The following is a 22,916-nucleotide window of genomic DNA, read 5'->3' on the forward strand; positions in this document are numbered from 1 at the left end:
TGATTTTGATATTATTATATATAATTTATAAACATGTACACACACACACACTTGTAGGCATAATCCTGTCTATATGCATCTAAGGAATTTTATTTATCCTTTTTCCTCCCCAATTTGGAATATCTTCTCGTACATATCAGCTTTCAGTGCGAGAACCTCTGCTATCGATTCGGGAGACTGCATGAAGGCACGTTCTCTCCTCTGAAGCACTTTCTCTGCTGCACCACTTCTTAGCGCGCCGCAGCTAGGCAAGCCAGGCTCACAGAGACGAACTGGAACAAGACGCTTCATAGCGCAGGTTAACAGGTGGACTTATTGTTGCCCGATCGACCAGTGGGGGGGTCACTAGAGAGCACTTAGATGCTAAATTGGTGCTCTAACCGACTCAGCCACCCAGCTGGCCCTTATTTAGCATGTTTAACCCAAAAAAGTTCACACGGAAAAGCTGTGTGTTCAGTTAAGTAGTTTAAATTATTCGATTGTATGCAGTTGAAAAAATACAACTGATTTATAGCGCAGCCGAAAGAAATTGTACCGAAATTGCATTTCACCGGTCTGAGGTCGGCTGGACTGCATTTTTACACATACAGCACAAACACAAAAATCACAGTGTTTCTCAGTTTTTTATTTTGTTAAATTAGCGATTGTGTTGCGTGTGGTTCACCGGTAAGCCCTGCAAACGCATGTTCTCACAGCGCGATTCCTTTCGAGGCTCTTTCCAGTGCTCGTCGCAGTGTGGAAATTTCCGCTTCCATGCAAGGTTAAAAGACGAGCGCGTTCACTGCAGGCCTCCTCGCTAATGGGCAGCCTTGTTGCCGAGCAGTTTTATGGATTATATAAAGGAAGTATGACTTTTTATTACTTAGCTGTAATTACCGGCAAGGGGGGTGCGGGGGAGGTTGGGGGGCAGGCTGACGGGCACCAACGGAAAACTCGTAGTTCACGGGGTCTTGATTCATGGTGGTGGCGGTGATGAGTCAAACATAATCGGTTTTAGCAGGTATATAGTCACAGCTTCCCTCTTCCGGATAAGCAAAATAAGCCAAAGTGTAGTTATAACACTATAAAATAAGTGGCTTTATGCACCATGCAACACGGAGAGTAAAACTGAATGCAATTTAAATACAGTTTGAGGATATTCTCAAGACAATGACCACGTCTCGTGAAAATAACAAATGCATGTATCATGAATGCTCCATTTATTACACAATTATATGCTAAGCTCATGAGCTATTAAATATTAGTTACATTTTAAGGGTCTGTTTTCACTAAACATTACTCTTGAGTTAATCCTCATCTAAGAAATAAAAAAGTCTTATTTAAGCCTCTTATACTATTTGACCAAAGAGGGAAGTATCCTTAAGTATATATTTAGCCTGATCTTTACCGAAAAGCTTGCGAGTGTGGAACTTTTTAGTGTAATGCGATTTGTCCTCCGCACCAACAATGTTGTTTTCCGTTTTTTAAAATTTTCTCTCTCTCTCTCTTTTTGGTAGCAGAACCCCAGTAATAAGCTGGTAAACACTGGCACCACGGTAACCAAGACGCACATCAAGAAGTTCACGTTCGTCTGTCTGGCTCTCTCCGTCACGGTAAGCTGGCGTCGCCTTCGTTTTCTAATGTGGTTTTGCTACGCTACGCTCAAGCAAGGTGTCCACGTCCACTGGAAAAATGCATGTATATATGTATGTATGAAGAGCAATGTGTATCTGTTTATTTTAATGAGTGTATATTTGTTTAATAGTCATGCTTGTTGCTTGTTATTTCCGTACTTTTTCTTTGTAATGAACATGATTTAATTGTGCTGACTTGGCCTGATCGTCCTTATAAAACAGTCTGTTTAACTCAATGGGTCTTTCCCGGTCAAATAGAACCTACATAAAAATAAAAAATTGATGCATTTATCTTTATTACTGAAAGGTTAGGACGTTACATGTACATTACATTATCTTCTGTAACAGATCAATTGACAGCCTTAGGTGAATGTTTGACCTGCATGCAAGCACAAGCTCACATGCAGCCTCAAGCTAAATCGCTGTTTAAAAAAAAAAACTGTGGAAATGTTTCCTGTGCGAAAGTTAAAATCGGTGAGTCACGGTCGGAGAGACAGCGGGGCACCGGGTCCTGAGTCACCGGCAGCTGGCCGAGTTGAGTCACCGTCGCGCGGAACAGCGTGGCGGAAATATTCTGTGCTCACAGACTGTCGGTCTTGGCTGGCACACGAGTCGTTATCACAGCCGCGTTTGGTCAGATACTCAGATTCCATCAGTCCCCAGACGGCTGAGAGACGAAATCCATGCAGTATGGATGTATCTCTTTTAGTGAGGATTAAGGCCTCCTTTTTCATCTCAGGAATTGCCTGATTGCCAGTCATGATTTTTCACGATTTTCATGAATTTCTGTTCATTTGGCGGTTTCCAGAATTTTGTGTAGATGGTTTTGCACTGAGGTATTTCAGCTGGGTGAGAGGAAAGATTCAGTTGGTGTTGCGGCTTTGGGCTAAATGAGCCTTGGGCAAGTGATTTAAAATGTCATGAATAATAAATAAACTCCCAGCTATGTTGAAAAACATTTGTTTACCAAAAGGGATTCATGATATCTCAGAAAAACATTCAGGTGCTTCTGAGGTGAGGGGGAAACATTTTAAAATACATTTTTATGCATAATCATAAACATTTATAAATCTGCCTTGGCAAAAATGAAGCTTATTTTGCTGGAAAAATAGGAAGTAGGCCCTTTACCACTTTCATTATTCTGTTATCTTCCTGTACAGACCCGGGGTGAGGGGTGAATGCCATTCCGTTGCTGCCCAGGCAGGAAGTGATAAGGGTTGAAGGAAGTGAAGGACGAGCCTCTTGTGCTCACGGTCATAAGGACCCTCCTCTTATCTGGCTGGGCGGAGCTAAAATAGCCGTTATTTCCCTCCTTGGATCGGTCCGGCGGGCCAACGTCGTTGACTGGTGTTTGATGATCACCAGGACGTATCTCTTGATGGCCTCGTGCGAGTTGAGGTTGAGGGAGGGGCTTAAAGGAATGACTTCACATTACAGGCGTTTGGCAGACGCTCTTATCCAGAGTGACTTACACAACATTTTTTTCTACATAGCATATACATTTGTACAGCTGGATACTGAAGCAATGCTGGTTAAGTACCTTGCTCAGGGGTACGATGGCAGCGTCCTAGCGGGGACTCGACCTGTGACCATTAGGTTACAAGATCAACTCCTTACCCATTATACTACACTGCCCCCCGGGGGCTGGGGGGGAGCGAATAGCCATTGCCTAGCAAACACACCTAAACCGCCAGCCAGGGAGGGATTCATACCCAGAGCAAATATTTACTGTTTGTTTGTCCGGCTCTAAAAGCCTTCTGCTGCCCCTGGTCACAACGGCGCGGATAGCTTGGCTCAGCTCAGCCGTTTAAATTACCATGAGCGAGCCGGATGTGTCCGACCCTGTCAGGGCAGCCTAAAGGGTAAAGGACTGGAAAATTAGGCACGCACCTCCTTTCTGGTGGTTCCCTGGTTCGCTGTTTTTTGATCAACATTTGATGTGCACTTCCTTTACGTTCTTGCATTCTTGGACACTCATGCAGAGCAACCGATGGAGTGGTCCATATAATAATGCTCAGCGAATACAGGAGTCTAACATTATAGAGTCATCTGTAGCAAAGTCAAAGTGGCACTGTTATAAAGCATTACTGAAGTGAGCAGTTACAATTAAGTACCACAGCTTAAAGGGTTGAACTAAAACAAGCCAAACAAAAAAATGCTGTATCCCTTAAGCCACAGAGAGCACCGGTGATCTGAACTATTATTATTGAGATTTTATCTAGTCATTTTCTCCCTATTATGATTAAAATCAACTACAAAAAAATCGGTACGCGGAAACTCATTGTTAAGCTATTGTCTGTCGAGCTGTTTCTCTGCTTCAGTAACAGTGCAGGTGATGTCTGATCTAAACTACGATGAGCCAATCGGATGCTGCCCAGTGAAATGGGCGGAGATCATGCCCAGCAGAGAATGTTGGTAAAGGAGGGCTCTTTCTATCAGTGTTCTACCTGCATCGCACGATTGCTACCTATAGCATTCGCCAGCTGTTCTGTTCCTGACAGATATTCATTAGAGCCACGATTTGCTAGCTATACCACATTGGCTGTTTCCATGCACTGTCTATCCTGCTTTTGACAAGTGCCTCATGAGTAGCAGCTATAACAGTCAATGGAAGATCTACCCTTCACTCAGCTTTATTCATCCACATTATGCAGACTTGCATTTTACAGGATGTTTATTGAAGGAACATTTCATCAGATTGGTTTTATACATTTAGAATGGAACAGAATACTGTAGAATAACATGACGCCTACCCAGGAGAGGAAAGGCTTAATTCAAATCATACATCAAATTAAAAAAAAAAAAGAAACGGTGAACCTGTCATAGATACTGTTCATGCAGATTGTACATATGTACACAGTGTTCCCCATTCATCTCCTGTTACTGGAACTTGTAGTTCTGGTGCTTGGCACTTATATGCTTTGTCTGAATATTGTTCATTATTTATGGACAATTATCTTTTTTATGGTAGTATTTCTCATAGGAGTAGCCTTTCTGAGTAACACTGACAGCGAACAGCTGCACCCAGGTTTTCTTTGAAGCACTAGCAGGTCTGAAATGTAGCATCACAGGAATCAGCAGGGGAGGTTTCGCACATTCCCCCGCTGTTTTTCGCCGAGCGCCCCGACAGGTCCCAGCCTGTCCGTCAGGCCAGCCCACCCACGGGACGGGACGCTCATCCTGTTCCCAAAACAAGTTTTTTTTTCTTTACAGTCGAACCAAGACACAGTATGCGGAAAAATCACCGCCACAGAAAAGAAAAGCACAAAGGCGGTTTTGACGTTCCGGTCTGGAGCAGGATCCGGTCTGCCCCGGGGTGATTCCACAGACCCCAGTGCAAAACGGGGAGCGCGTTTAACGGTGCAGATGTTTGCGCGGCACCAGATGTTTGCGCGGTGTTCGCGGCCTGTGAACGAGAGAGGGGGGCTCTGCCAGCGTAAGGCTGCGGCAAGCCCAAGCCTGGCAGTTTGAGCGCTCGCGGGCACGGCCGGTGCCACGTATGCACCGGGCACAACTTCAAGGCCAGCCGTGGCAACGGCGGTAACAGCGTGGCAGAACTCTTTATGAGGTATCAGCTGAAGAGCCATGTGGGCGCATGCTGAAGAAAGCAGACAAAACACACACAATTAAAAAAAAAACAAAAAAAAAAACATTGAATGAAACGGAATGTGAAAGAACAAAAACAAACGACCAAAAGAACAGTTGTGCCTCTTAGCTGCTTTATAATGTCGTCTTATGCAGTGCCTACAAAATCAACCATGAATAATGAATTCCTGTTGTTAATTATACGGCCTGTGAGCTTTTAGAATCCCACCATTTCCATGGTAGCGAACGGTTAGCTTTGCGTGGGTTGCTTCTGTGCCATTCCAGGCATCGTGGAGCACTAATGCTAACACGCTTAGGCCTATTGCAGGATCTGTGCAGCGCTACAGAATCGCAGGAAGCCTGAAGAACAGCAGCTGTACCGCCCCGGCGCAGCTACTGAATTAACCTCTGTTACTGCTGTATTGGCCCATTCATCCAGTTCACCGCGGCGCCCGCGAATACAATGGCTGCAAAATCACTGGCCTCTGGGCATTACAGAATAGCTGTTCAGATAGGCGGCTCTTCTGTTCAAATAAATGGGGGGTCTATTAAATCTGCCATTTAAGTCATATTTCCCGAAGAGCATTCTGGGTCTTCAGCGGGGAATGACTGACAGAACTCACTGTTCCTGTGATTCGCAGTAATTGCTTTGTTGTGTGTGAAGGAACGTCCTGCTCTGGATGCAGCAAATGCTTTATTCGCGAGGCTTTGCTTCAGTCATTCAGGACGGTTACTGCTGGCTTTAGCGCCACCCAGAGGTGGGAGGGAGGGTTTCGGCTGGCTGATTGACAGGATTCTCCATTCTCTCTGGCCAGTTGGGTGGGTGTGGTCTGCTAGCACCAGCTGGATATAAAGCGCATTCTTCCGACCAATGGCTGCACAGCTGACGTACCACGGAGTGAAGAGAAGCAGTGGCTAGCATGCGCTTGTTCTCAGGGCTTCTTCGTGACGTCGCCATTTTGAGTTTGAACGAGAGTCCCAGCTAACACAAAACGCTCTCACAGTGTTGCTGCCATGTAGTGGCAACGCTATAACTTTCACAAAACATTTCCAGTGACGTTGTGAGAATATTTTGTGTTAGCTGGGGTGTGATTAAGCCCAGGGTACTAAAAAACAGTGTTACATTCTGTGTTACAACACATAATTTCATGTGCTGCACATTACCTGGTATTCAAAAAAAAACCTCATGTTTCCAAATGCACAAAAAGGTCTGGTTTACTTAAACTTTTGTTTACCAATAAAGCATGTTGCCGACTTTAAATTCATATTGTGTATAACTATTCACAGAAGTCAGGTAGTGGGTACTTGTTTGTTTCTGTATGAACAGAAAGGGAAACGCAAAAGTCATTTGAGGAGAGTTTCCTAGAGATGCTCGTTTCTCCTGCGCTGTTGCCCCAGAACAAATTCGACAAGGGAAATTAACTGGGAAAGAATCCCTGGAAAGAAACAAATAAAAAGAACGTGACCCTGGCTAATGTATTCGGCTCTGAGGCAATGTGGCGCGCCGGGGCTGGTGGTTTGTGTTTACGGTTCTGCCTCCTGTAAGGGAGGTGGCGCCCAGGCCGCGTGCGGGACGTGGGACTCGGGGCAGGGGCGCGGGACGCGGATTGGGGACGGGGGGCGCGGGCACAGGAAGGCCGGCCTCCCACCCGTACCCCGGCATCGTACGCGCGTCCCGTGCCAGGCTCGGAAATCCCCCCCCAGGATTCCCCTGGAGCCGGCAGGCTGCGATGCAGACCGCTGTGCTTAACAGGCTCGGGCGTGGCCGGGCGTGGCTGGGCGGAGTCTGACATCACATGATCGCGTGATCTTGGCTCGGTTAGAGATTCGGCTGATGATTTTCGGGGGCGAGGCAGGGCTCTCTCTCTCTCTCTCTCTCTCTCTCTCTCTGGAGGTATGCAGTACTGGGAGAGGGAAGGAAAGGCGAGACTGAGCTGTCGATTAGTAACTCTCTATTTGGTTGGCGTTATGTAATGATTGATGCAAGCCTGGTTGGTTGCACAGTAAAATATTCAGTGTTAAATCCCAGTCTTACAGGGAACATAACGGCCCCTATTGGACTCGTGTGTACTCTGTAAGAGTTTAATTAAAACTGGCCTTTTTTCTCTATGTTTCGCGGTGTTCGAATGCAAACGGATTCTCTCTTGGCCTTGTTTGGGAAGGCAGTCTCCCTTGTGCCCTAAGCCAGAAGAAAAAACTTGCTGACTAAATCACTCTCACTGAGATGATCTTTATGCAAGATCTGCAGGAACACCAGGAACAGATGGTTTCGTACATTTCTAAATTGGGTTTCACATAATGTTCTATTACTATCACTGGTTTTTCATAAATATTACCTAAAAACTACTAATGAAATCCTGCTAAACTAAATATTAATAATGAAGGTGCTAATTAGGTGCAGAGAACCAATTCATCCAGTTTGAAGTAACACATAGAGGGCCCCACAGGTCCAAGTTGTCATTGTAAAAGCAGAGTCTAACAGGACTGACTTCATAGGTGCAGTTAATCCTGGCAATTTCACCATTTTAATTGTCAAATTTTCCGCAATACCATTATTATTTAAAAAAATACTAAAATCAGTAAATCTCAGTGAGTTTACCGCCTGGTACTCTGTGAGTCTTTTTGGCGCTGTGTCTGGTCGTTTAGTGGTCATGTAAAAAGTCTTCTCTTTCATTACTCTTGTGGTCTGAATGTTAATACATTTTCACACGAATTACGACATTTATCACAAGAAAAAACTTTGCTGAACAGGTTGCAGAAACATCTGTCTGGCTGGGAAGGAGAGGTGTAATTCTTCAGAGAGGACAGTGACTCAGCTTGTCAGTATCCTTGTTTTTCACTCGTTTCCAGGGGGCATTGATGTACTTTTTAGTACCCTCTCCTTATTGAGCATCGCTCCGTCGCGTACCTCACCGGATTGCAGAAATGTTCTCACGCGACTCCTTCATCAGGAGAATGTGTACTTGCTCCTTAAGTTATTCAACACCCAGCCTCCGACTTGGGGTTTTTTGCTAACTGTGTGTTTAGTTTAACCACGATCAACCTTCGTTGTCACTGGGTTTGTCCTGTTTGTGTGACACTAAAAGAAAAAAAAAGAAAAGATAACCTTTAGCCCTTAACATGTTTATGGCAATATAGGATTTTCAGTGGCCCTTGTTTCCATACATTTTATACTGTTGACAACACACACAAAAAGTTTGAAGAAGACTGAGGACCAGATACTCTCAAAATCCATAACAGTAAACAAGCGTCTCCCCCCTGGGTAACACGGTAAGAGAACGAGCATGAAGCCTCGCGGTTTGCCTCTGTTGAGTGAGTCCATATCTGCCACCTCTCTTTTTCCTCCCAGCTGTGTTTCGTGGTGTTCTGGACCCCTCACATCTCTGAGAAGATCCTGGTGGACATCATCGGGGTGGACCACGCCTTCGCCGAACTCTGCGTGGCCCCCCTGCGCATCTTCTCCTTCTTCCCCCTGCCAGGTAGGGTATCCCTCCACCACTCCTTTCCTCCCTCCCTCCCTTCCTCCAACCCTCCCTCCCTCGAAGGTTCAGCCTTGCCAGGGGTTCCGGGAAGGTCCACAGGGCCCTGTCCCAGCTGCATGAGGAAAATGGCTCCCTCTGTTTGTCTGAGTACACATCTGCCACAGACACAAATGTTTTCCCCCTTGTGTCACGGCCCAGCAGGGCAAGTAAGGATGGATCACGTTTCAGCCTCGGTCAGCTGAACCCACTCAGGGCTGAAACGCAGCACACTGACAAAGGGGTGTCCTCAAGTAGGGCCTGCTGGAGCTCTCTCTGTCCCCTTGGAGCTCTCTCTGTCCCTCCTGGAGCTGTCTCTGTCCCCCTGGAGCTCTCACTGTCGTCCTGCAGCTCTCACTGTCGTCCTGCAGCTCTCACTGTCGTAGTGCAGCTCTCTTTATCCCTGCTGGTGCCTGACTACTGTCCAGCATTGCTTTGCCTGACCACTACTTCCTTACTGAGTAGACCTTTATAAACCGCACATGATCAGGATAATCTTTATCATCGGCCCAAAATCTTTTTCTCAAGATTGTTTTTGTATCATTTTATTATATTACGGGTCTGATGTGCTGATTTCTGTTGGGAAAGGAAATTAAATTTAAGATGTTAAAACTCATCATAGCATCAGTGTTGACATGAAAATAATCTCATATGTTTATCTCTGAAATATGCTTGGAGTGGAAATAAACAGGAAGCGTGGATGTTTATTCAAAGAAAGGAACATTAATGTTATTTGAGGGGTTGCCTTCCAAAGGTACAGTGATTCCTCTTTAATTATCGATGAGCGTTTCATGTCGGGCAACATGGTGTGCTGACAGCATGATCCCTTTGTAATCCCCGAAAAATGCTGCACAACATTTCCTAAAGGTGAATTCCAGGAGTGGAGGTTATTGGGATGTCACATAGAAAACTGGCTCGTGTTGCACACAGACAATGCAGGAAACATGGGATGGCATTGCTTTGGGATAGGGCTTCTTAACTCTTTGTGAGACATATTAGTCGCTGTGTCTCGGGTACTTTGGCATTTTGATATCATTAATGAGGTAGACAGTCTGATTTTAGTGTGTGATATCAAGTGTACGAAGGACGTGTTTTGCGTGTGTGAGCAACTTGGCTTTTTTCTGTTGGAAAGGTTTTTTCTTGCTGTGGTAATTTGGATTTTGATATCACTAATGAGATACGCAGACTGATTTTATTAAGTGTGTGATATTAGATGTACAGATGCTGTGTTTTGCATGTGTGAGCAACTTGGCTTTTTTATGTGAAAAATGTTTCTGGCATGACTTCCCTAATGAGCATCCCTCCCCTCCCCCCACCCCCCCCTTGTTCTTGCGTCTCTATAGTGACCATCCGGGCTCACCTGACAGGATGGCTGATGACGCTGAAGAAGACCTTCGTCCTGGCCCCCAGCTCCGTGCTGCGCATCATCGTCCTCATCACCAGCCTCATCGTGCTGCCGTACATGGGGTACGCCCCGCCTCACGAAACTCCCCCCTTTTTTTCCCGGTCGGGCCGAAATTCGGCGGTCTTAATTTCGAGTCGTTCGGTTTTGTTGGCTATTAATTTTCTGATCACTGACCTCGTTCGACGAGCAGGAGCGGAACATCCGCTCTCAAAACTAATTCCGTAATGCATCGCAGATCAGTGTACTTTTTAAATAATCTGATCCCGAATGAGGTGTACGCCCCGGGTCAATTTAATATGTCTGTGAAGGCGCATTAATCTCACTGTTCTGTTAAATTACATGTGATGTCATCAAGGCCAGCTTAATTTCTCCTGGAGTACGAGGTGCGGCCTTCCAGTAGTGGCGCTGGCTATTACCGTTTGCATTCATAGCCAGGCATTACAAGACTTTCAGCCACACAGCACTGTCTTTTGATAAGTGGCATAGCTAAGGATTAAAATTCCCAAATTCCCAAAGGATATTCACTGGCTATTGGGAAAATGAGATCCAGAGAAATCTGAGACAGAAAACAGAACAGGACGGGGTGCAAGGGCGCGCCTGCATTCCTCAACAGCACCCCTTCGAATAACAGCCCCTGCTCCCTCTGAACCCCCTCACCCCGGCCGACAGTTCGTCCCTTTGAAAGCGCCTTCGCGTTTTAAGAGAAGCTCAGCTGACCTTCCCGAAAATAAATTTCTGGCTACGTCACTCCCCTCTGACCACTGGCCCCACGGCCACATTCTTCCCATAGCCTGCTCTCACAGAGAGAGAGGCCCCGGTCGTGACTTAGTGCTCTAAGGCTTGTCACAGTAACGGGAGCAGCTGTTAGTTCACCTCTCTCTGTGGTCTCTTCTGTTTTCTCCACAACATGTTTATCTGCATGGCGACTTGGTGGAGAGAATAATTAAAAACAAAAAAAAAATTTTGTCTTAAAAAAAAATTGGGCTCGGGGGGTTGCTAAGCAACTCAATCCTGCCAAGGTGTTGTTCTAGTGTGTGGATGGGCCTCGCGGTTTGGTTAATAAATCCGGACTGTGCCAATGCTGGATGTGGCACTCCCAGCACTTTTTGGTAATTTGTATTTGTCCTAATACTGTAGCTTATTCTTCTGCCTAGTTGGCTTTGCAGAGGTTAGGTCAGAATAGTGTTCACTGTGTGAACTAAACCGTGTTCTTGGCTAGAAATAGCTGTACAAAATAAGTATTGTATCTTATTGTATCTCATTGTTTCAGCAGAAAATCGAGAGTGGCCACAATTCTAATGAACCAGGATCTCTTGTGGAAGCCTACATTGATAGTGGATACCCTGAGATTTATTTTTTTTTTTCTAAGAAACTTATTTACCGTGCGGTTGTACAAACACACACGCAGTCCTATAACCGAGATGAAAGGCATAGATGTGCCTCACCGCATTTCCCCCCAGCCTTTCTCAAGCTTGCAAGTAAATGTCAGCCGTGCTGTCAAATGACTTCAGACTGAATTATTCATTGGGCCGTTTCAATTATTCATGCGCTTAATGTAAGAGATACGTGGGCGTTAGCTTGGCACGAATGAAACGCTGCTCACAGGGAAGTTGATGGTGAAGTCAGAATGTGCCACTTGGTAACGTTTTTTCAGTAACGTTCTGTATCTGAATTCAGTGGCACAGAGCCCAATGCACTCTTAAAAAACGGAATCTCAGAACCACAAACATTGGTAGGGTATTAATGTACTATATTGGTGCAATTACCGTGATACATAAGCAGGAACTGTGCAACAAAAAATGTAAACTGTTAATGAAAATGTGTGTTTTGGCAAAGCTGCAGAACTATGCGTGTACACTACCTACCTATTGTTACGTATATATGTTGTGTCTCTCAAATCTTAACGAAGGAATGGGTTGACATAGAAAGCTTTCATTTGCAAACAATTCACCTGTGCTGTGTGAAAAATCTCACTCACTCCCATGCTAGCCAGTTGTATATCTTTTCCCATACAGTGTTACATATCAACCTCAAACGAGAACTGTCTAACGCGGGGCTGCCCAAACCCTGTTCCTGGAGGTCAACAGTCCTGTAGGTTTTCACTCCACCCCTAACGAATCACACCTTATTCAATAGCTAGAGATCTCACTGAGCTGCTAATTAGTAGAATCAGGGGTGCCAAATTATGGTTGAAGTGAAAACCTACGGGATGGTAGCTCTCCTGGAACAGGGTTGGGCAGCCCTGCTTTAATGCGTACCGTGAGACAGAGTGGAAAGTCACGCGGTGGTACTGGGCTTCGCCGTGTCGGTTGAGATCTTCCCCTTGTTTGTGTCTCAGGGTGCACGGGGCTACGCTTGGCGTGGGATCTCTGCTGGCCGGCTTCCTGGGGGAGTCCACCATGGTGGCGATAGCAGCTTGCTACGTCTATCGAAAACAGGTACGTGCACTTCGTAAAGGTTGGTCATGCGCCTCAGGATTTTCGGTGGGGTGGTGGGGGGGGGTGGGGGAAAGGGGGAGGGGTGAAAACACCCACATTGAATGACAAAAATTCTCTACCACAAAAAGAATGGATGAAAACTGACCACTCACTCTGATCATTCAGAGCATCCATTTTGAAGTAAGATGTGTGACCCTGTACTGTATGCTCAAACAAGCACAGCGCTCAAAGAGTTAATTACACAGGTCTTTGTAAAATAGCGTAAAAGTTTATTCACGCATAAAAAAGTGAACATTTTATACATTGTGTGTCATATGGGGTTTCTAGGTATCGTCAGAACCGCTATAATGAATATTATTTAAACAACGCAATGTTTTCTATTGCGTGTAACCAGCCATGTTTTTATCAATTATAGTTTAATTAAAAAATCAAGCAGGGTAACAATTCAGGGGAGAGGATTTTATTGGGATCGGAAACATTTGGAGTCTTTAAAAAATTAGGTTACTAATTTTACAGGGTTGGGAGTTTTCCCAATGATATATAACTACACACATTTCCTACGCAAAAACACACACAAGCATAACGGTTTGAGGACTCAAGCTGCACCCCAAAGACCAGAAACAGCGGCGGTTACCGGGGACCGTGAGTTACTTGGTTACAAAGCGGAAGGAACGGTAACTGCCATCAAGCGTGCTCTTTATTTTAAACGAGACAATAGAGGCAGATCTGTAAGATAGCTGTTACGGCTGCATAGCAAGACAACGGCAACATCGGTTGTATTATTTCCTGGAGAATTTCGAAAAAAAAAAAAAAAAAAACTATGTACAAGACCGCTTAATCCTGTTTGTGAGCAAACAGGGAGACCTGTTCCGCAAACGAAACGCCTGAAAGTGACAACGGTAAAAGTTGAAGGTTTGGCCGAAACCATTCTGTGCAGCTTGAAGGAAGAGAGATATGTTGGACAAACACGAGGGGGATTATCAACGAAACACTGGAGATGGAGGAATGTTTACCATTGGTACTTACACACAAACAAGAAACCACACCAGGGCATGGATTGGCTTACGGCTGTGTCCGTTAAGTGTAGAATACAAATACTCCTTTATGTGTGCGGAGTGCGTGTGTCTCCGTAAATGTATTCGGACTTTTCTGGAAATTAGTTAGTTGTCACGTAAACATGTCTCAGAATTGTTTGCATGTTGTCGTTGGAACTGACCTCTTGAATAGTGTGAAAAGACTGACCGTCTGTCAACATCAACACACTCCCCAGAGCCTGCCCAGTAGACTGTTGTTGTATACTGTTTATGGGAGACGAGCGGGGGGGGGGGGGTATGGGCAGGCCACAGTGCCAGACTATAAAAGATTTTGGGATGTATCTGTACATTGGAACCTAGTATATTAGCAGGACTTGCCACCAAGAAGCCCCAATACTGTTTGCTGTTGAATGGAATACTCCAGTACTATTGGAACAAAAAAAAAACAATAATCCTGTGATGTATATTTTTCCTCTGAAGTGCTGCTTGAAGCATCTGGAATAACACAAGCAACACAAGAGACTAATTTCAACAGCAAATGGGCAGAACAGAAATTTGGTTCAGTCAGTGGAAAATCGGTCAGAAGTTTACCCCAGTTGATATTTATAGCTGTCAAAAAGGGTCAGTGCTATTTTTGAGTATTTAACCCTTTGAAGAGTAGGTTTTTTTGGAATGTTTTTCTTCTCCAACAAGTCAGTATTCTAGAACTCCACTGCTTTCAGTGACCAGTAGTGCTTGTTACATCAGCATTAGAATGTTCAGGTAAGAACATTCTAATCACATACTGTATTTGTGACCTCACACCTTAAAGGGTTAAAAAAAAAAGGCAGCTCAGGTGTACCTGCTTGGCAGATTTGGTTGTTTGGGGAAAGCAGTCCAGGTAAGGGCCTCCTGAAATGTCAGCAGGTAGGAGGGAAACCCACCGGACAGAACTAAGCAGGATTAGATCGCTCTGTTAAAAGCCTCATCTAAAAGTACCTTATCCTGGAAATTTGACATTTGCTTAGTTGAGTTCAGTGGCACACTTGAGTAGAGTGCACCCTTATGAGAGGGAAATTGTACCCTCTTCCCTGGTTGGCGGCCACATCCTTTGAAACCATCTTAAAATAATTAAGGACAAACAAGCCGGTCTCAGATGACTTTGTTCCCCCGGGCTGGGGTTTTCTGTGGGTGTGCCTACATAAGTGTTCCCTCACTGCACACCGGGCACCTGGCAGTGCCAGCTCTCCTGTAGCACCGTGTGGCCTGGGCTGTGGAAGATAGTAACGGGATCCCAGGAGCGCTTACGCTCACCTGCAGAAGGTGGCTCACGTTCGAGCACAGGCACGGTTCCCCAGCAGAGCGTTGTGTGAAACGCACTTCTGTACAGAAGGATTAAGCCGATGTCACCATTCCATCCAAAGCAAGATCTCAAAATCACCCTCAGGTTTTCACCATGCCCGCTTAATAATTAGTAACTGACCCAATTAAACCTCTAGTTCTCACCTCAGCTGACTGATTCCTTTAAGAGGGGGCGACATAGCTCAGGAGGTAAGAGCGATTGTCTGGCAGTCGGAGGGTTGCCGGTTCAAACCCCACCCTGGGCGTGTCGAAGTGTCTTTGAGCAAGACACCTAACCCCTAACTGCTCTGAGGCATCAATTGTAAAGCGCTTTGGATAAAAGCGCTATATAAATGCAGTCCATTTACCATTTACCAAGAGGAGTGGAAACTCCTCGTTAAGCCCCGCCCCCCCATGAGAACTGTTAGAGCTGGCCAGAACGGGATTATTTGTGTGATGGCGAAGGGCGTGAAGGTGACTTCTTCTTCCTCGCTGCTCTGCCGTTTCAGAAGAAGAAGGACGGGGAAGGCGAGGGCACAGCGGAGCACGAAGACTCCGCCCCCATGAACGAGGTGAGGTCCGGGAACCAGCTGGACGACATCGTCGAGCTGAGGGAGGAAGAGGACGAATGAAGGAGGGACTCGGGACAGGACGAAGGAGAGAGAGAAAGCGAGAGACAGCAAGAGAGAGAGAGAGAGAGAAGGGGAGAGCCCGCTCCTCTTGCTTACCGGGACGTTTCTCGAAATCCTTTGCGGGTGTTTGTCGACACTCCCCCCCCCCCCCCGGCCCCCCTCCGCCCACCTCCACCCGTGACCTGTGATGTTAGCTGTGGCGCCAATTCATCTTTCCGAAAAAAACAAAACAAAAAAAAAAAAACCCTGTCAAGAGGAGTCGTGTCATAACACCTGTCGGGAGATGGAGAGTCCCGTGTGAGCATGCAGCAGGCACGTGGCAGTCATGTGCTGTAAAATGACCTCTTAATGACGTAAATATACATACATATATATATAAATATAATACACACTCAACACTGTCTTCCAGCTTTCATCTGGTTACTGCCGACGCAGGACGGTGAAGATGCTGATCTGTACCAAAGCGACGTCGGCGCACCGACTACTTTCTCCTGTCCGCTTTATAACCTTTATCCTGCTACCGTCCTTTTCCATTCATGAACTTTAAACAAAACAAAAAAAAAAAAGAGGAAATTTACAGTAACTTTTTAATTGCTTTGAAAATGCTGACTTTTTTTTCATTTGAATGTACCGAGGACCACGGTGAGAGAGAGAGAAGGACGCCGAGCTCTGGACGGACGACCCGCAGAGCTCGCGTCGGCCGGCCCTGTTTTTTTTTCTTTTTGGTTCCGAAAAGAAACGCTTTTGCTTTTATATCGTTGGCAAGACAGTTAAGAGAAAAAGAGTATAACTATATCTACAGATTCCTAATTTAAGTTGACTATCGGATAGCGATAAGTGTTGTTTTCATGACGTGCGAGTGCCGGTGGGTGCTTTTAGTGCCATTTAAAGGAATTATTTTTTTATATCGCGTTGTGTCGTAGGTGTACAAATATCGGTACCGGTTTATTTTGTACGGGTGACATACTGTACCGCCGGACTGGCAGGGAAGGGGACGCAAACCGGGTGGCGGTCAAGTTGGGCCGCTCAACTACTTTTAACCGTCTGTTTGCCGCCAGTTCAGTTCCGTCGGATCTGGGCATTTCTCTTTTTTGATCTCAGGATGTACCCCCATGACGCACATGGTCGAGTCCATCTGTCGCTAACCCCCCCGCCCCCCTTCCCCCCGCCCCCCCCCCCCCCCCCATCCCGTGGCAGCCGAGCCCAGTGGCCAGTTTAACGTGCACAAGCGTCCGAAGGCGGCGTCCCGATTAGCTTCTGTCGTTTTCGGCGGGCCGCTGCTGTGCGGCCCGGCCCGGCCTCGCCAAGGGGACATTTTGTATTGTGAAATGACTGCTGAGACACGGCCAGCTCGACCCCCCCCCTCCCCCGGGCCGAGAAACGTGACTTCTGCTATCCCTGTCTACGAAAAAAAAACACAAAGGGACAGAGTTTAAGTATTCTTCAGTTATTAAAGGGTGATTCAATGGTTCAAATTTGACTGGCATTTATTTTATTTCTTTTTCCATTTTTTTGTTCAACCGGTCTGTTCTTTCCAAGGTTTACCTTCTGTCCATTTAACCCCTTCTGCACCTGATTGCAAGGCGCTCTACTTTCATTAACCTCAAAGGTACATTCATTGGTAAATCGGTGTGCTAAAATAAGTGTATTTGACATTATTCTAAAATCTCATTGCTCAGCACCTTATCACTTCTAGTTTTTTATCCAATGAGATGGCCACGTTGTAGGTCCCACTCCATCATGTACCAATGAGAGCGCTCTCGTGTAGCAAGAAAGAATCTCAAAGTTCATCTGCCAAAAAAAAAAAAATTTATTTTGGAAGCACAGAAAACGTCAACCGATTTGACTGGATTTTACTGTTGCTCAAGGTCATATTTCTTCCCTTTAAATTAAACTCATTGTTTCACAATAAATTATATAGTGTGTCTACACCAATCTATCCCAACAGAAATACTGTTAGCTGTACAGCGGTAGCTTGGGGGGGATCACATTTATTCTGAACATACTGGACGTTTTATACCCCGCCGCTGTGGAATTATGGGATATTTATTATTGGCTGAAAGATTTACACTGTGATGAAAGAAAGAACAGTAAGGAAGGAGAGCCCTGACAAGTGCCTCTTACAGGTAAGCGCTTTATAAGGCAACACGGGTTTCACGCCTTTGAACTCATGGCAGTGTTTTTTCAAAATGTCCAACAAAAAAATCCCCCCCAAAAAATCTTCTTTGTACCGATCCTATTTGTAAGCTGGGAGACCCCCCTTTTTCGCCGGTGTTGGCTGCGATGCACACGGCCAGCCGCTGCTGCTTTTCCCTCCTCAGCCAATCAGCACGGCTGCGCAGACGTCGTGCCGGACAAGCAGCTGGCTCACGCAGCTGGAGCAGGCCTGACTGCAGGGGCCTGCTAAACCAGGGGAGCTGCTCGTGTGCAATCTGGCAACCCACACGCTCTGATAAACCAGGAGAGCTAGCTGCTCAGTGCAATCTGGCAACCCAGACTCTCTGATAAGCCAGGGGAGCTGCTCGTCTGCAATCTGGCAACCCAGACTCTAATAAGCCAGGGGAGCTGCTCGTCTGCAATCTGGCAACCCACACGCACTGATAAACCAGGGGAGCTAGCTACTCATGTGCAATCTGGCAACCAAGACTCATCTCCCCCCTGGGTGACCCTCCATTAATGCGGGGTCTGGTTGCCATGACGGACGAGGAAACCCTGCATGTTCCCTTCAGAATGCTCTGCCAGTCAAAGCTCATTTGATTGGATTCCATAGACTGCTCTTTTTCTATGTTATGCTTTTTGTGCATATAATTCTTCAAAAGAATTCACACCAGTACCCTATTGATCTCTATAAAGTTTGATTTAAATAAAAGAAAATTTAAATAGGAAGGACAAGCACCACTATACTGAAAAAACCACTAGCCCTGAAATTGTTTTAAATAAGAGTGAAATCAGAAGAAAAAAACTCAATTTACACATAGGGATTCCAGTCTGCATTACACATAATTAAAAAAAAAACAATTATTAGCTTGTGTAATAATTTCCATGAGCTACAGTAAAAGGCTTCCAAGAGCTTCTTCTTGCTGTCATTCATTGTTATCAGTACCAAAAGACATTCAGTGAAGACCAAAAACATTTACGTTCTGGGGGATATCCATCAGTCAGTTTGTCTTGTTTCTGGGTGGGACTTTCCACCTGTGCCAATCGTGAGAAGTTCTGACGTGGGTCTCAGAGTGGGGTCCCTTGGGTCTCAGAGTGGGGTCCCTTGGGTCTCAGAGTGGGGTCCCTTGGGTCTCAGAGTGGGGTCCCTTGGATCTCAGAGTGGGGTCCCTTGGATCTCAGAGACGGGTCCCTTGGGTCTCCTCGGACTCAGACACAGGAACGTTGTAATGGCGGTCGTCCTCGGTCAAAAGGCACACGCAGGGCCAGTCCTTCGTGTGGTCGTCAGGGTAGTAGGTGACAAACTCCTCTGTGTCCGCCTTGTACAGCCGGTACACCTTGATCGTCTGCTGCAGGGCGTAGCCCAGGAGGAACATCTCCACCTGCAGGAGTGGAGGATGAAGTGTCCCAATTTATTTATTTTAAATTCACTTTTTTTTAAACAAAGAAAAGGACGTACACAACCCTTTTTGTTCGACGTGTGGTAAATTAAACTACGCCCCCACTCTAAACACGGTGTGGGCGTTAGGGAAGGACCCCCCGTCCTTCCCTAGTGGGGGGGGGGGTTTGAGGCTCACCTGCTCCTGGCCCCTGCTGAGACCACCCACTGTAAACGCAGTGTGAGCATTAAGGAGGAGGAGAGGGGGCGGGGTTTGGGGCCGTGATTGGCGGGCGAGGCGCTCACCTGCTCCAGGCCGCCGCTGCCGCCCACGTGGCGGAGGTGGTTGGTGAGGAAGAGGCGCGGGCAGGGGGAGGAGTCGCGGGCGAAGAGCAGCCAGCAGAAGACGGGCACGTCGGCGCCCTGCAGCATGCGCGCGTGCAGCTGGCAGGCCGTGCGCAGCATCAGGAACTTGAGCGCCTCCAGGAGCGCGTACTCCTCCTCCTCCTCCTCCTCCTCCGCCCGGAACACCTCCGCGCACACGTCCTGCCGCCGCTCGGCGCTGCCCGCCCGGGCCGCCGCCTCCCACTGCACCGGGGGAGAGAGGGCACGGGTTCGAATCCGGGTCTCGCATATGCAACACAGCATTGCAGTACCAAGTACAGACCACAATGAGGAGAAGATAATGCAGCATTTACTCTTTCACACGGTTCAGCCAAGTTCATTTTGGTGATCGCTACACTTCCCAAAACAGGTTTGCGAACAAAACACTTGCCTTTATTCAAAGACAAAGTCAACACAACATTTTTTTAAAAATCCAGGGCGAAACCTTTCTGCCCCAGTAGTTCCAAAACCAAAACCATGACTCTAACGAACACACAAATACTACAACAACAACTCAAACACATACTTAGTTTGAAGCATACATTATGTTGATTCACCTAAGTTAGTTTGATCCACTTTCCTCAGGAAAAAAATACATTTCTTTCAATATCTTACACGACTTCCAGGATGACCCTCAAATTCTTAGTCCATTCGAACCTGTATTAGGGTGTCCACACACTGTCAAGATGTCCACAGGTGTCTTTGGATATTTCAGGATGGCTAGGCGGTGCTGTGTAGCTGTCCTCAACTCTAGTCACATGTTGAACTAGCCTTGGACATTTTCAGAGCATTCAACACTTTAAATGTAACCGTTGCTTATGGTACCTTGAATATCATGAAAGATATTTTCACACATATTTTAAAAGTGCTCATTTGCAGAAGTGTCAACATGAGGGGGGGGGGGGGTCCCGCACTGAGATGCCTGCGTATGAAGGTTGGAGAGCTCACCCTTGTCCTGAGGAGCCTCATGTAGTGTTTCAGCTGCTCTATGGCGCCATCTGGTGCCCGCTCCTCCCCTCGCTCCCTGGGAAACCGCCACTGTCCAATCAGCTCCTTCTCTGCCAGCAGCTGCTCAGGCCACTGTGAGGGCGGGACGAATGGGAGAACAGCGATGATTACTGGCGTTAGTGCTCGCTTTGCGATTGGCTGTTCACACAGCGACACAGTCCCCTCACGCAGGTACCCCTGCAGTCTCCCATGCCACACGTGATACAGCATACACTCCATACACTAACAGAGGTCAGTGCAGCCACCTCTCCCCCTGGAGACCCGGGTTTGAGTCTCACCAGACCCCTGCTGTTACCTTACATACAAAGACGCACACGTACCTACGTACACACAAACAAATGCACATCTACACACGTATGCATGATTGCCAGGGTATGCACAAGGGGTGGGGCACTAGGGGTACGATTCTCTCAACACGATGACAAGCTTACAGCAGTAGACCCCCTTGAAGGAGTCACAGAGCATTTTCTCTGGCTTTACTTCACACAGACCACGGGGACAGGAAAAAGTGACTAAGCACCCGACAGCTATCCACCTGTGGAAAACGAATGCGCTAAACGAAGTGATCTCTGACAGTACATGTGACAGCGGTTCAAAACCAAAGCTATTTAAAGAGAGCATGACATGTAGGAACACGAATCAAACTTCAAACTTCAAAAGTGTGATGCTCGGAAATATAAATGTGTAAATTTCCGATTTCTCGATTACATTTCATTTGAAACGATGAAGACTCTGCGGGCGAGTACTCGATTACTCGAGTAATTGGCCCCGCCCCCGAGGACGCGCACACACACACACACACACACACACACCAGCCGGGCTGGGATGAGGTGAAGCGCTCTTACCAGGGTGACGTCCTCCTCCGTGAGCCAGGCGGGGAGCTCGGTGCTCTGGGCCAGGACCTGGAAGAGCGTGGCCCTCAGGGCGCAGTAGTTATCCCCCCGCACCCTGCGCAGCCCCGTGAAGCTCCGCGCCGCCTCCCGGTACCCCTGCACGGGACAGAGAGACGGGCCGCCGTGATGTCACTGAGCACCGGCATCAGTCCCCTACACAGGCTTCTCAGTCCCCTACACAAGCTTCTCAGTCCCCTACACAAGCGTCTCAGTCCCCTACACAAGCTTCTCAGTCCCCTACACAAGCTTCTCAGTCCCCTACACAAGCTTCTCAGTCCCCTACACAAGCTTCTCAGTCCCCTACACAAGCGTCTCAGTCCCCTACACAAGCTTCTCAGTCGCCTACACAAGCTTCTCAGTCCCCTACACAAGCTTCTTAGTCCCCTACACAAGCTTCTCAGTCCCCTACACAAGCTTCTCAGTCCCCTACACAAGCTTCTCAGTCCCCTACACAAGCTTCTCAGTCCCCTACACAAGCTTCTCAGGCCCCTACACAAGCTTCTCAGTCCCCTACACAAGCTTCTCAGGCCCCTACACAAGCTTCTCAGCCCCCTACACAGGCTTCTCAGTCCCCTACACAAGCTTCTCAGTCCCCTACTCAAGCTTCTCAGTCCCCTACTCAAGCTTCTCAGTCCCCTACACAGGCTTCTCAGTCCCCTACACAAGCTTCTCAGTCCCCTACACAAGCTTCTCAGTCCCCTACTCAAGCTTCTCAGTCCCCTACTCAAGCTTCTCAGTCCCCTACACAAGCTTCTCAGTCCCCTACACAAGCTTCTCAGTCCCCCTACACAAGCTTCTCAGTCCCCCTACACAAGCTTCTCAGTCCCCTACACAAGCTTCTCAGTCCCCTACACAAGCTTTCCACTGTGATGTCACAGAGCACAGGCATCAGTCCACTACACAAGCTTCTCAGTCCCCTACACAAGCTTCTCAGTCCCCTACACAAGCTTTCCACTGTGATGTCACAGAGCACAGGCATCAGTCCACTACACAAGCTTTCTGCTGTGATGTCACAGAGCACAGGCATCAGTCCACTACACAAGCTTTCCACTGTGATGTCACAGAGCACAGGCATCAGTCCACTACACAAGCATTCCACTGTGATGTCACAGAGCACAGTCATCAGTCCACTACACAAGCTTTCCACTGTGATGTCACAGAGCACAGGCATCAGTCCACTACACAAGCTTTCTGCTGTGATGTCACAGAGCACAGGCATCAGTCCACTACACAAGCTTTCCACTGTGATGTCACAGAGCACAGTCATCAGTCCACTACACAAGCTTTCCACTGTGATGTCACAGAGCACAGGCATCAGTCCAATACACAAGCTTTCTGCTGTGATGTCACAGAGCACATGCATCAGACAAGTCCACTACAGAAGCTCTCCACAGGCCAGTTACCTCCAAATTCACTGTCACTACTGGGAGCCATTTGCACTGCTTTCCCACTGCACTCTCTTAAAGCACAACCCAGGGCCTGCGTAACTGTGTGGGGGATAAGAGGCCTTCACTCACCTTCCTGATGAGGGCGCTCTTGGCCGTGTTGCCC

At 47.1% G+C, this 22,916-nt stretch overlaps 1 protein-coding gene across 3 annotated transcripts in view; it reads left to right on the forward strand.

The window, feature by feature from the left end:
* The window catches only part of LOC135260747 (progressive ankylosis protein homolog B), a 37,462-nt gene extending 20,442 nt beyond the window's left edge, over nt 1-17,020 (forward strand). The window contains exons 8-12 of one of the 3 annotated variants that reach the window (XM_064346253.1): nt 1,497-1,592; nt 8,548-8,677; nt 10,060-10,183; nt 12,460-12,559; nt 15,426-17,020. In XM_064346253.1, the coding sequence (XP_064202323.1) occupies nt 1,497-1,592; nt 8,548-8,677; nt 10,060-10,183; nt 12,460-12,559; nt 15,426-15,545 (570 nt within the window). In that variant the 3' untranslated portion in view covers nt 15,546-17,020. Of the gene's footprint in view, nt 1-1,496; nt 1,593-8,547; nt 8,678-10,059; nt 10,184-12,459; nt 12,560-15,422 lie in introns of all 3 variants that reach the window. The other 2 variants (XM_064346251.1, XM_064346252.1) reach the window with 2 other exon arrangements.
* The last annotated feature ends 5,896 nt before the right edge of the window (nt 17,021-22,916 follow it).

Source organism: Anguilla rostrata, chromosome 8, assembly GCF_018555375.3.
Source record: "Anguilla rostrata isolate EN2019 chromosome 8, ASM1855537v3, whole genome shotgun sequence".
NCBI classification, from domain to species: domain Eukaryota; kingdom Metazoa; phylum Chordata; class Actinopteri; order Anguilliformes; family Anguillidae; genus Anguilla; species Anguilla rostrata.